We start from the raw sequence: 13,064 nt of genomic DNA, 5'->3' as shown, positions 1-13,064 counted from the left end.
TCAAACTAAGAACCTTGCACTTGCCAGGCAAGCACTTATTCCACTGAGCTATCTCTCCATCCCCTCCTCTCCCTCTTTCTTTCCCACCATGAGTTGAAGTTTTTGCCCCACGATTGGCTCCTGCCATGATGTGCTGCCTCTCCACAGCCCCAAAGTAAAGGGGCCAACTGACCAGGACTGAAATGTTGGAAACCATGAGCCAGGATAAACCTTTTCTCTGTCTGTATCTTAGGTAATGTGTTACAGTACTGGAAAGCTGTACTTAGTTTTCCCCAAAGAGAACAAACACGATGCTACTGAGACAAACTACAGAGCTAAACACTGAGTTAGAGGAAAGTCTACACTAGTTCTGAAACCCAGAAGTGCACTGTACTTGCCGTCCAGTGCAGAGGGTACAATCTAGTGAATCCTTTTCATAGGTAATCTAACCCTTGGCAAAAATGAGCCCAATCCATGCTCTTTCTCTCTTTTCTGCACGCATGTGACGAACGTGTACTATCAAAACATATATTATTTTCCTAGATTAGGAAATTTTGACTTCAGTTTTAATTCTTTCAAAGACTTTGTGTTTAGAGGCAACATAAGTAAATGCACATGAATCAAGAGGCAAAATTAGCCTGAGGTGGGAATGGGCGTCACCTCATTCATTGTGGTTATGCTAGAGTTCAGGCTGCCCTCACTTTCCAGGCCAGAGCCCCACACCCTCACATTTGGGTATGCTTTTACAAACTATAAAGTGCTGTACATTTTCTATGCTATTATTCCAAAGGATTTCAAATGCCATGCATTCTACTCTTAGAAGATCTTGTGGACAAACAGGAATAGTGAGTGCCTATATTCTAAAAGCAAGAAAAAGGAAGCTTTGAGAGAGGATCCCCTGCCATGTCATCAGGCCATTGGAGGCTGAGCTGTGGCACAGAGCCTCATGCCACCCCAGTTACCTGCTGGCTTTCATACAGTACAACTGCAATAGTCACCAGATGTAAAACATCACTCACCATGACAGTATACTCAGTCTGGGCACGGATGGCATCCCGCAGGAGCTGTCCCTTCCTAGAAGCCTGTGACAGAGAGCAGAATCAATGCCCAGGACTTTTTTTTTCTGGGGTGGGGGCAGAACTGGAGATTGAACTCAGGCCCTTGTGATTGCCAGCCAATTGCCCAGGACTTGAGATCTCAGGTCCCCAGCTACCAGAGCCAGAGAGGCAGGTGTTGTTGGCCTCTGGGTGGCTCCCAGGCCAGAGTGGGACTTACAGGCACAGCAGCCTTGTGGTCGGTCATGGCTTTCACAAAGGTCAGTGCCTCCGGAGTGGCCGACCGGATGTTGTCCACCCGCCCCTCCCGGAACCGCCGGATGGATGCGCTCTCATAGGTGGGCACCAGTCTATGGTGGTACCTGCAGAAAATAAAGATGAATGGCAACTGGTAATTTATTCTCAAAGAATCATAAACACAGAAAGAAAAGCAGCCTTGGCAGGCTTTATTGTTATAGTCTTGACTGAACTTGGCTCAGTATTTCATTTTAATGTTGATAGGATTGAGAGAATCCCCAAGACGAATGCTGGGAGTCTCTAATACCAAGAGTCACAGACACATGTAGAAGGTGGGGGATGCTGTGCTGATGGAAAATAAGGCATTGTGTGGTGATTTCTAAAACATCCTCAATCTGTTGGGGAAGCTGGAATTTTCTGTGAGAGTCACTGAATGTTTGATGAATAGCGCAGGATGGAGTAATGTGCAATTAATCATTCACTCCCTGGAGGGATTCAGCTTTATTTAAAATAATTCAATGTGATCTCTAGAGCCAGGCATAGGTGAGGAGGGGGTAGTCTAGGTGGCACTGTGCCCATGAGCACCAAGACGGCATCTCTCCTTCTCCAAGGAAGCTGAACCAGGGCAGTCCTTGGAGCTGGATGCAGTGTGTGCCTGCCTCCCCACAAATGGTTCTGGTCTCCTGGTCCTCCAAGCACAGAGATAGTGCCACTGGCCAGGGAGCACTTCTTTCCTTATGTGTGAGAGAGAACAGAGCGAGCACCCTTGGTTGGCACACCTGGTTTCCATACCCATTTCCAGCAGTCAGTCCAATCCTTGGTGTTGGGGGTAGGAAGGAAAAAGACAGAGCTCAGAAAGGAGCAGTGGCTACCCAGGGGCACACAGAGTCCTGACGTGTGGGGGACACTGAAATAGGATGAGGAGCTGGGTGGGATGAAGGCCCAGGTAGCTCTTCAGGAAGGAAATGAAGAAGGAAGTAGAGATGGTGGGTGGGAAGGAGGATGCTCTGTATGGGCACTAGAGGGTCACTGTGGTGAGTGATGCAGTTTGATTGGCTGGTCTCAAAACTGTATGATGGCAGGGATGGGGGGCTGAGTCATGGTCACATTAACCATTCCTGCCTGTGTGCCCCTCTCGTTTCTTCCTAGGGCCAGTCATGGTCACCCTCTGGCCCAGGATGGGGAGCCCAGAAAGACACTGCTGCCTTCTGGCTGATGCCAGACTCGAGTCACCACCATGGGTCTCACCTGTAGAAGGCCAGCTGCAGGGCCACTTGGATGAAGGCATCGGGGCTGCACTTCTGCTTCTTGATAAATGTCTTCCCATAGCCAGCAAATTTGTATACAGTAAAGTCCAGGTTCTTCACTATTCTGGAGGGCAGAGAAAAGCACTTGGGTCACAGGAGCTCCTAGCCCACTGTGATACTCTAGCCTGGCCTGCCACTCCACAAGTGAGACAGACTCTGAGCACAGTGGCTGTCACAGACATGCTAACCATACAAGTGGCAGAAGCACATGGGGCCAGGCTGTCCTGAGTAGAAGATGCTCAGCCAGTCTGGGGCAGAAGAGATGGCCCAGCTGCAGCAGCCAGGCAAGGAGCAGCAACAGGTAGAGCAGAGTGGGTGCATTTGCATGGGTAGGGCCAGGGTTGCCCACAAATAAACTCCCTACAACAAGGCAGGTCTGGAAAAGGCTGCTCTGGTCATGTGACCCAAGGAGAAAGCATATCTGCCCTGTATTTCTGTGGACTCTGGGGGAGGAGTGCACCTGCTCCTGAAGACTCAGGACACACACCAAGGCTTCCCCAGTAACCCAAACCCACATTATCCAGAAAGTTCCATAGCTGCTCATGACATACTTGAACCTCGGTCATCATCAGAATAGCAGGACAAGTCCCTGTGTCTACACGGAAACTTGCGAGTCCCACCATCCCCAAATCATCTTGTCTTCTCTTTGTGGGGAGTCTGGGGTCCAGCTGACACCTGGATTAGGTTCTAGCCAGGCCCATGCTCCCTGCCCATCATCCAAATCTCCTCCTATCCAGGGGCTCTGAGGGCCATACCAGAACTCACCCTGAAGTCCCACCTGAGTACAGACTCCTGGATAGACTGCCATTACCATCACCGAGCTGGCCCAGAACCCCCTGCCCTGGCCCTGCCTGAACACATCCCATCCCTGGAGTTGCTCCTCCCTCCCCAACAGGCTCTCCTCATTCTCCAGAAACAAGAGCCATCTAGGTCCTGGACAGCAGCCAGCCATCTCCCCTGGTGGTACCCTGGCCACCCTTTTCCCCTGGAGGACCCCTGCAGGCTGAGATGGCAGCATGGCTCCCTACTCCCCCAGGGGTCAGCTTGCCTCTGTGGCTGGCTCTGCAAACCCTCACTCACTGTCCAGCAGTCTACCTCCACTTCTTGGTGGGCTCAGGTCTACCCCCCTGCCCCTGCTTAGGTACTTTCTGCCTCACGCGTTGCTGGTTTGAGGGCAGGGGACAGCCCCAAGCATTTTGATGTCTCTTTTCCCAGGTCCCATACACTCCAGAGGTCTAGAATATCCCCTCCCCTTAGGTTAGGGCCTAATCACCTGTTCCCTCAGGGACAGAGGCCTCTTGCCAAGGGCCCTGTGAACTCAGCACTCTGAAATGGCTTGGATTCAAATGACCTATTCAAACCAGCTGTTTATGGAGCAGGGAGGATCCCACCTCTGAGCTGCTCAGTGAGGCAAAGCCTGTGGAGGAGGGGGAAGTGGCTGTGGATTTGCATTTATGGAAATGATGGACACCTCAGCAAGGTCACTTCCCCAGAGTCCAGGCTCCCCTTAGTCTGATTACACCTCTTTCATGGGCTGCAGGTGGGGTGCAGCCTGGGGGGCAGGGCTGCTGGGTCCTTGGGTCATCCAGGAACTCTGCCCCACACCCCCGTGGTCACCCCCTTACTGTTGGAGCTTTTCTGCTGAAGAGGCCAAGTGGCCTTGGATCTCGGGGGAGCATTTCCACCTCAGCCTTCTGGGTGCAGGGAGCTCGCTGACAGAGTCCTCTCGGACCAGCTTCTTGCTGCTCTTTGTCCTGTGGCACAGAGGGGAGATTGAGGCCCTGCCCCTACAGGGGGTATTGTTTTTATATCCCCACATTCATCCTATTTGATGTGTGTAGCCTTGGAGTTTCAGGGGGCTGAGCAGCACCCCAAACCACTGTGCAGATAGATAAACAGATGCTCAAAGAGGCTATCAAAATCAATGAACGGCCGGTTGGGATTCCACCCAGCCTGCCCCATTCAGAAGAGGATGCTCGTTTTTCACTTCCCTTTCTTCTCTCTTTCTCTCCCTCTCTCTCTTTCCTTCCTTTTTTTCTTCCTTCCTTCCTTCCTTCCTTCCTTCCTTCCTTCCTTCCTTCCTTCCTTCCTTTCTTTCCTTCTTTCTTCCTTCCTTCCTTCCTTCTTTCCTTTCTTCCTTCCTTCTCCTCTTTCTGCCTTTCTTCCTCTTTCTTTCTCTCTTTTCTTTTTTGTTGTCACTGAGGGTTGAACACAAAGCCCTCACACTGTTATATCCCCAAGCATTTTAAATTTTTAAATTTTGAGGAACAGTTTTGTGAAATGGCTAAGTCGCCCAGCCTGGACACAAACTCCTGACCCTCCTGCCACAGCAACATTTCTTCTCCTTGGGCTCCTATTAAACCCGTCACACCAATGATGCTCATTTAAGGCATGGAAGGAATATAGCAGCCAGCTATATTATTCTGTGTGCAGGGCTGATTTAGATTCCCGTGACCGCAAAGGCTTTATGAAAGCAACTGAGAATTAGAAGCCAGAAGAAGATGCTGAAGACAGTGAGCAAACTTGTGAGTGGGGACAGAGTACCCCAGGACAAGGAACACCTTCTGTGCTGGCAACATCAGGCCAGTTCTGGCTCTGGATGGGGACCCAGCATCTGAGGGCTGCAGAAGACGTCCTGAGGCCTCACCCACCCTCTCCCCAAGGACCTTCAAGGTCTCCTGTAACCCACACCTTGCTCTGGGCCCGCAAGTCTCATTTCATCATGTTCACAGCGATCTCCAAATGCACTCCTTGCTAAGCCCCTCTCCAGCCAGACACAGCCCCTGGAGACCCCTCTGTTTCTCTTTGTCCCCTCTGTTCATGCCCAGACTCACATGTGCTTGAGCAGATGCTCTGTGCACTGCACCAGGACGATGCCGTCAAATGGGGAGTGTTCACACACCACGCCGCATGTGCCATCTTGGCCCACCACGAACTGCATTGGAGAGGGGGCAAGTGTCAGGTCAGCTCTTGTGCCCAGCTGGGGATACTACTCTTTCATGGACACCAGGGATGGCACTTCCCGAAGGGAGCAGCACAGTGACAGCAGCAGGAGAGTCTCTACATGTATAGGTCTGGGTGAGCAGCCTCCCCGCAGAGACCCTGTGCACTGGGCCTGCCCCTCCTGAGAACAGCACAGTCCCCAACCTGCTGCACCCTCTCTGACTGTCTGATAGATCCTGTGTGCTTGGCCACTGTTGGTTTCATTCCCAGATGGAGACCCATGTTTACCCCTGCGTAAGTACTGGTGCTGCACAGGGGGTCAATGAAATGTGGTGATCTGATTTGGGTGGTGAGCAGGTTCCCAGGGAGGAAGAAAGCATCCCTTGACTGGAGAGAAGGAGGTAGATGGAGGATGCTCCATGCCGGGAAGGATGTGGATGCCCACACAAGGAAGCTGGTGGGCAGAAGGTATTCTGTTAGCTGCCACCAGGACCCCAGATCTTACTTCTGCCCTGCGTGGCTGCGGGAGCTGTGTCCAGCCCCTCCAACTTGATGGGCTTCAGAGGACTCTCATTTAAAAGCAGCCCAGGCAAGCCCCATTTGCCAGCAGGAGATAGCCACTAGAAAGTATGTGCATGCTGGCTGCTCAGGCACTAGACTGGATCCTTATGATTTTGCTTTATATGACTTCACGAAGGCTTTATTTAGCTGACTTGGAAAAGGAGCTATTATAGCTTGGTTCTGAAATGTCCAGCAAAGTCCTTTGACTTGGACCCCAACCTGTAGGAGGTGGGGCATGATGGGAGGAAGTCAGGTCCTGGGAGTGTGACCCTGAAGGGGACACGGACTGAGTCTCTTCTTTGCCTCCTGGCTGCCATGAGGGGAGCAAACATCTCAGTCACAATGTCCTGTGCTATCACAGGCCCAATGCAACAGCACTAAGCTGCCATGGACTGAGCCCTCTGGAACTGTGCCAAAGTAAACCTGTCTTCTCAAGTCAGTCATCTCAGCTGTGTTCCACGGTGATGGGAGGCAGGATTGTAGGGCATCAAACCAGCCAGAGGACAAGAGCAAGGAGAAAGTAGGTGCCAAGAGATATGCATACCACAGGGAGCAATATCAACCCAAAGGAGGGATGAGACAGCCTCTGTGGGGGTGCAGCAACTTTAAAAATAGCAAGGTCAGATGTTGGGTCAGCCTGCCAGAAGGAGAGGATGGGGACACAGAAGTGACTGCAGAACTCGACTCATCCTGTATGCATGGGTGGGTGATGTCATGAGAAGAGAAAAACATGAACTATTCTGTTTGACTTTGAGAACTTTTTGTGGAGATGTGGGCTGCTGTGATGATGCAGGGATGAAGGATGGTATGTTGGAACAGCCCTGCCAGCAGCCAGGTATTTGCAATGCTGACATCTTGGGGATCAGACATGGTTCTTGTTGAAGGTGCTGAGGATTTCCATGGTGAGACCACTGCCCTCTACCCCACGGTGCAGACGTACGACCCAGATCAACTGGAACAAGGTCCAGGCACGAAAAGGGCTTCCCACACAGGCCCCAGGATGGCGAGGGAGTTTCAGCTGACCTGGCCACTCCTGTAGAAGAGCCCTAGCCATTCAGAGGCAACTAGCATCCTACTCTGAGCCCTTCTGCTGTCCCGGCCACCAATTTCAGCCCCAGGCACCAGAAGACCTGTGTAGGCCATAGGGCACTTACCTGCAGGGACTTGTCATACCAGCGGTTGGCACCATTCTGGCTGTAGCCTCCTCCATGGAGGAGCTGGAGTGCCCTGCTAGTGTCACTGAGGTCCCCACCACTGGGGGCATCCAAGCACACCAGGCAGATGCAGCGCTCGATCATGTCCAGCGAGTCACGGTTGGTAGAGTCTGCAGGCAGGACAGGGAAGCTTGAAAGCCTTGGGGCCTGCCAGGCCTCCCCAAGGCCCCACTATAGGCCAGCAGCTGCAGCCATCCTGACCACTGACTTGTCCCAGGGTCCCGTGGAAGTCTTTTCCAGTCCTAGCATGAAAGGAGCCCCAGCTCCACCTGTGCATGGCACACATGTGGGCCCTGAGCTGCGATTCCCAAAGATCTGTACTCAGGGTCAGACGTAGTCAAGGTTTCCCATGAACATCTGGAGGAAAGCTTCTGCCTGCTGCCCTTGCCCCAGCTGTTGATTTGGGGTAGGAGACATGTGAAGGCACAAGGTCTTCTATAGCAGTAACACTGGGCTGCCCGCCACAGCTCCCTGGGCCCCACTCACAGAAGTCTTGTCCTTTACCTTGGCACATGGGCTGTCAGTAAAAGCTACATCCCTCAGCCTCCTTCCTTATAGCCAGGGGCAACCAGGTGTCTAAATTCTGCCAATGAAGTCTAGAGACACTCTAGGACAGCTTCCAGAAAGCCTCCCCTCAAGAACCTGTATGTATTCTTTGCCCTTCTTCCCATCTTCTTCCATTCTGCCACCTTGAAAGCAAGTTTGCGGGCAGAAACTCTGGCCTCCACTTGGCATTTCCCAGACATGAAGAAAGCTCTCCCTTCTGGTATGATTGCTGAATTGCTAAACCTTCCAAAAGGTCTCATCCTCACCAGGCTTGTGGCCACCTGGCCAGTCCTTACCCTGCTCAGGTGATTTCTCCAGGTTTGTGACAGATGTCCCTACACATGTCTTCTACTTTTGGCAGATTCTTGAGAAAGGAGTTATAGCCCAGGAAGGCCTTTGCTCTGAGGAGCCACCCCACTCTTGGGATATCTGTTCATCTATCTCTTTTCTATCTGGGTGAGTTTTGGGGCCCTCATGCCCCTCTTGGTCTTTTCTGCCCCATGCAGTCAGAATCTTGGTGTGGGTTGTGCCTTGCAGACCCAGGGCATGTGACAGTATGTGCCTGACACCACGCTGCCCTCATGCCCTTAAGCTGCTTGTGAGGGAATATAACCTTGAACCCTACACCCAAACTCTGGGTGCCTTGGCTGCTCTTGGGGTCACAGCTCCTCAAGGCCCTTCTGGACACTTGTGCATGTTCCACACTCTCGCCACCCTGCAGGCTGTCCCAGCTTGGTCCTCTGTTATGCTGCCATTCAGATTCTCACATCTCAAACCAGCTCCCTGACACTCAAGTCAGCTGGCCCTGCTCTCGTGCCCTCGGGAGTATGGGAGTATGCTGCAGCCTGCTGCCTACAGACAGAAAACTCTGCTCTGCTCACCAGGGCAAATTCATACCACATTTGGCTTGGGCCAGTGAGGTGACAGGGGACAAGACCTTCTCTGTGTCTCCTACTGCCTCCTGCTACACAACATGTGAGCTTGCTGCCTCCAAGCCCCTGTTCCCCAGGCAGTGACTGCTGTCTAGTGCCCGTGTTCCCCAGCCCTCTTCTGATCCCACCCCTGGGTCTATAGGCACAGGAAGTATCCTTCAATGATCTTGGTTGTAACCCAGTTCAGAGAGGGACCTGCAGGGACCCAAAAAGGCCATCAGGAAATGCACAAGGCCCTTGGAGAGTAAGAAACTGCGAGCTTGCAATGGCGGAGGTTGGGGCAAGTTAAGGCTGGGAAGGTGGGTGTTCCTGTCCATGTGCTGTGTTATGTCTCCCAAGGCTCCTTGGTATCCTCAGAGCCTGGAAGATCTTGGCCAGGGCCAGGTTCTGATCTGGGAGAGGTTTACAACGAGGACTCTAGTGTCAGAGCACAGTGGAGATTGGAGGCAGAGCTTGTGGGTGGATGCTTAGCCTCCAGCAGGTGAATGATGACTGTAGTATTTAGCTGAGGCTGTAGGAACATCACTGCCAGCACCTGCTGTGGGGAGGGGATGACTGGGCTAAGCATGTGTGCTGGTTATCAGAGACTAAATGTCATGACATAAGCTGTTTCCCAGGCCTTGATTGTGAGTAGGGGTCAGACTGGTCACCCAGTAACAGCAAAAGCCAGGTGAGATTCCAGAAAGAACCCCAGTACCCAGTTGGGAGAAGATCATCCAGGGCCATGAATGCCCGCCCTAGGGAGTAGAGTTCACTCAACAATGATGGGGCTCACCAAAGGTTCCTGGGAAGAACAGAGCCAAGGAACCCTAGTCATACTGAGTACAGCCTAGAGGCTAGTGGTGGGTGTGCGTGATCATGCCCACCTGGGCCAATGAGCTACAGAAGCCTGCTTGGTATCTGCATCCTCAAAGCATCTTACAAACTATGCCCAACTGGCAGAGGCTTGGCCACTCCATTACAGCCAGGCAACACCAGGCCAGTGGCAGGCAAGGACATGAGGATCCTGGCCTCATCCAGACAGGAGCAGGGCTCCCTGAGGAGGGTCTGGGCCTCACCATTGCATGCAAGCTGCACAGGCCTGGCTGCTCAGCACCACCCAACAGGAACAAGGACTTGGCTCATTACCCAGAGCGAAATGGGAGTGGGACAGCGGCGCCGGGAAGCCAGGTGGCCTTGAAAATGAACTCCCTGCAGCCTGCGCTGATCGGTCAAATGCGACAAGTTCATCCTGTAAGGAGAAAATGAACTGCACCCCATCTCATTCACCACAACTGCAACCCAAATGGAGTGAGCGCAGGGCGGTGGGCTGTGGGCGCGCAGCAGGAGCCATTTGTCGTGTGGCAATCTCCTGGAGCACACTGGGGCTCGCTTAATGTGGCGAATCTATCTTCTTCAACGAGTCAGGCTTGGGAGTGAGATGTGGGAGCTGAATAATAGAGGAGCTTGCACTGACATCCACACCCAGGAGGGCAGCTTCCCTGCAGGAATTCTAGAGGCTGGAGGCTTTGGAGTCCTGGGGCCACTGGTAGAGGCTGAAAGACTCAGGTGAGCAAAGCTCACTGCGCACTTCACTCCTCAGCCTTTGCAAGGCTGCAGAACACTTGGGTGCTGTTCCTAAAGTGCACACATGTGTATGAATACATGCCATCTGCATGGGAACACTCAACACTGTGACACCTGCCTCCTGCTACTATGAGGCTCATGGGCACAGCTCTGATTTCCACTATGCTGCCCTCCGCCTGGCAGCCAGGGAGATGGAGGCACAGGGCTGCTTCTCTGTGGTGCAGAGCTTCGAATCCTCTGCAATCCTATCTCAGCGTCTTTCCTCCCCAGACACAGAGCAGAGCAAGACAGCAACAGGGAATCTCAACTGAGTGCTGACAAGAACACTAAAACACAACAGAAAACACAAGTGTGCTCACTCTGCCAAGACCCAGGAGAAGGCAGCCCCTCGAGACATGAGACTGTTAGGTAATAGCCATCCTGCTTCAGCCAAGTAATGGGGAAAACTGAGTTTGCCACCTCCAAACTCTCTGGCTGCAAAGGCCTAGTAGGGACAGGGACTTCCGTTGGTGGTCTGTCTTCAGGGTGGTGTCACAACTTCTGGGGCTGCCAGGCTAAGGAGGGCCTCACGGGGAAGATGAATGGCCGTCTCCACTGGGGGGCTATGAGACCTCCCCCCAGGGTCTACTGTACAGCATCAACAGAGACCATGGAGAGAGCATGGACCAAGCCCACAGTGACAAGGGATACGCTGGCCCAGAGCATCAACACGCCAAATGAAGAGCCTGGACTCTGCCTGCACCCGCTGGAAGAAGGCAGCCCACATGCTAACATGCAGCTCCCCAGCCCACTGCTGCAGTGTCAAGTGGCCACACTTCATACCAAAATAATCTAAATTTCAGTTAGGAGTCACACACCATACCAAGAGAAAGAAAATCTCCACGAGTTAAAGAAGAATCAATCAATGTTAATTGAGGTGATAGAAATGCTAAGATTATGTGAGAAATATTTTAAATGAGTAATTATGAAAGCACACCAATGAGATTTGAGCACTTTTGAAACAAATGAAAACACTCACAAAGTCTCAGCAAAGAAAAACTCTCAGAGAAAAAAAAAGTAAGAACCAAATGGAAATGAAAAGTTCAGCAGATGGCTTCAAGAGCAGAGAAGAGGGTAGAGGAGTGAATCGGTGAACTTGGAGATGGCCCCACAGAACCAACCAAGAATCACAGGAAAAACACCCTGGAAAAAATAAATGGATAGCGCCTGTGGGGAGGAACATACAAGGCTGAACTTCCACAGTACCAGATTCTCCAGAGGAGAGCAGAGATCAGAATAGAAAAGTACAGAGAACCTGTGACGGGCACCCCCACAGGCTCTGCAAAAGATGTAAAGGTAAAGACTCAGGAAAGGGACTTAATCAAAACGAGATAAATCAAAAGAAGCCTGCATCCCCACGTACCACAGCTACACTTTTGGAAACCAAAGACAAAGTAAAACCTTGAAAGCAGTGAGAAATACCCACAGGAGAAAAGCAATCAGACAGCAGCAGACTCGTGAGAAGCCGAGGAGGACAGAAGGGAGTGGCAGGGCCAGGTCCACAGTCTCCAAGGAAGCTCTGTGTCACACAGAGTTCAGGATCCTTTGGAAATGAAGAGCAAATGGGAATCTGCTCAGGCGGCAAGGAACCGGCATGGGGTGGCTCAGGCAGGGCAGCTGGATGGAGGCAGGAGGGACAGAGGCCCTGGGCTGCACCCCAGCACCACAGCACCATCCAAACCCAAGGATTATCCCCAGCAGAACTGCTCTGAGGCAGTGACCGAAATGAGTTTCTTAAAAAGAATGATGAGAGGGAACCTCACACATTGAGAAGGAAGGAAGAACAAGGGGAGGAGAAAAGCGGAGTGAATAAAGTTATTTTCAGTTTTTCTTGAGTTTTCTGAATTACATTTCAGTGCTGAAGTAAAAATTATAATAAGGCTTCATATGGTTCTATGTGAATATGAAGGAATTATTTAAAAATTACAAACAGGGAAGAGAAAAAGAAATGTAAAAGGTAGAGAGCTTTTTACACTTCATGGAAGACCTGGTAAAATTTTAATGCCAACAGGCGACATTAACTCACACATATAAGGTAACATTTATAGGAACTGCTAGAGAAAACTATGCAGATAACACTAAAACACTATGTAGATGGGTAGAAGCATGGCAAATGTTCATGTAAACATGGGAAACAAGAAGATGAAACAAGAATTAAAACACAAAAAAGGCAAAATAGAAAATGAGAGTTAAACCCTAACATTGCAGTAATTACATTAAACATCAATGTAAATAAGACATTAACTAAAAAATGACTTGGGCAGAACATGTGAACACATTACCCAGCTGTATGCTGACTGTAAGAAAGGCATATTAAATAGCATGCTATGGAGCCAGAGATGTGAGTCAGTGGTAGAGTTCTTGCCTTGCTTGCAAAAGGCCCTGGGTTTGATCCCCAGCACCACAAAACCAAAACTCAAATATCATAGTATAGTTTGACTGTAAGTAAAAAAAAAAAAAAAAAAAAAAAGGAAGAAGGTATATCATGCAAATGTTAATCAAAACAAATTAGAAATCAATATATAAATATTAGATCAACTAAACTGCAAAACAAAAAAATTACCAAAGTTATCAAGGAACAATACATGGAAAGTAAATCCACCAAGAAGACACAGCATTCCTAAATTAATCTGTGACAAATCGACCCTAAAATATGTGTAGTCAAGACTCCCTACTAAAAGGAGA

At 50.8% G+C, this 13,064-nt stretch overlaps 1 protein-coding gene across 1 annotated transcript in view; it reads right to left on the bottom strand.

Moving 5' to 3' along the window:
- Nucleotides 1-13,064, bottom strand: part of Chat (choline O-acetyltransferase) — a 38,603-nt gene that overhangs the window by 7,479 nt on the left and 18,060 nt on the right. The window contains exons 7-12 of the mRNA XM_004646967.2: nt 7,237-7,406; nt 5,413-5,513; nt 4,204-4,332; nt 2,520-2,642; nt 1,255-1,396; nt 999-1,061 (exon numbers count right to left, since the gene is read on the bottom strand). Of these exons, the coding sequence (XP_004647024.1) occupies nt 999-1,061; nt 1,255-1,396; nt 2,520-2,642; nt 4,204-4,332; nt 5,413-5,513; nt 7,237-7,406 (728 nt within the window). The remainder of the gene's footprint in view (nt 1-998; nt 1,062-1,254; nt 1,397-2,519; nt 2,643-4,203; nt 4,333-5,412; nt 5,514-7,236; nt 7,407-13,064) is intronic.

This window comes from Octodon degus, unplaced genomic scaffold (genome assembly GCF_000260255.1).
Source record: "Octodon degus isolate 3935 unplaced genomic scaffold, OctDeg1.0 scaffold00285, whole genome shotgun sequence".
Classification (NCBI taxonomy): domain Eukaryota; kingdom Metazoa; phylum Chordata; class Mammalia; order Rodentia; family Octodontidae; genus Octodon; species Octodon degus.
This window is presented reverse-complemented; position numbering and strand designations above follow the sequence as displayed.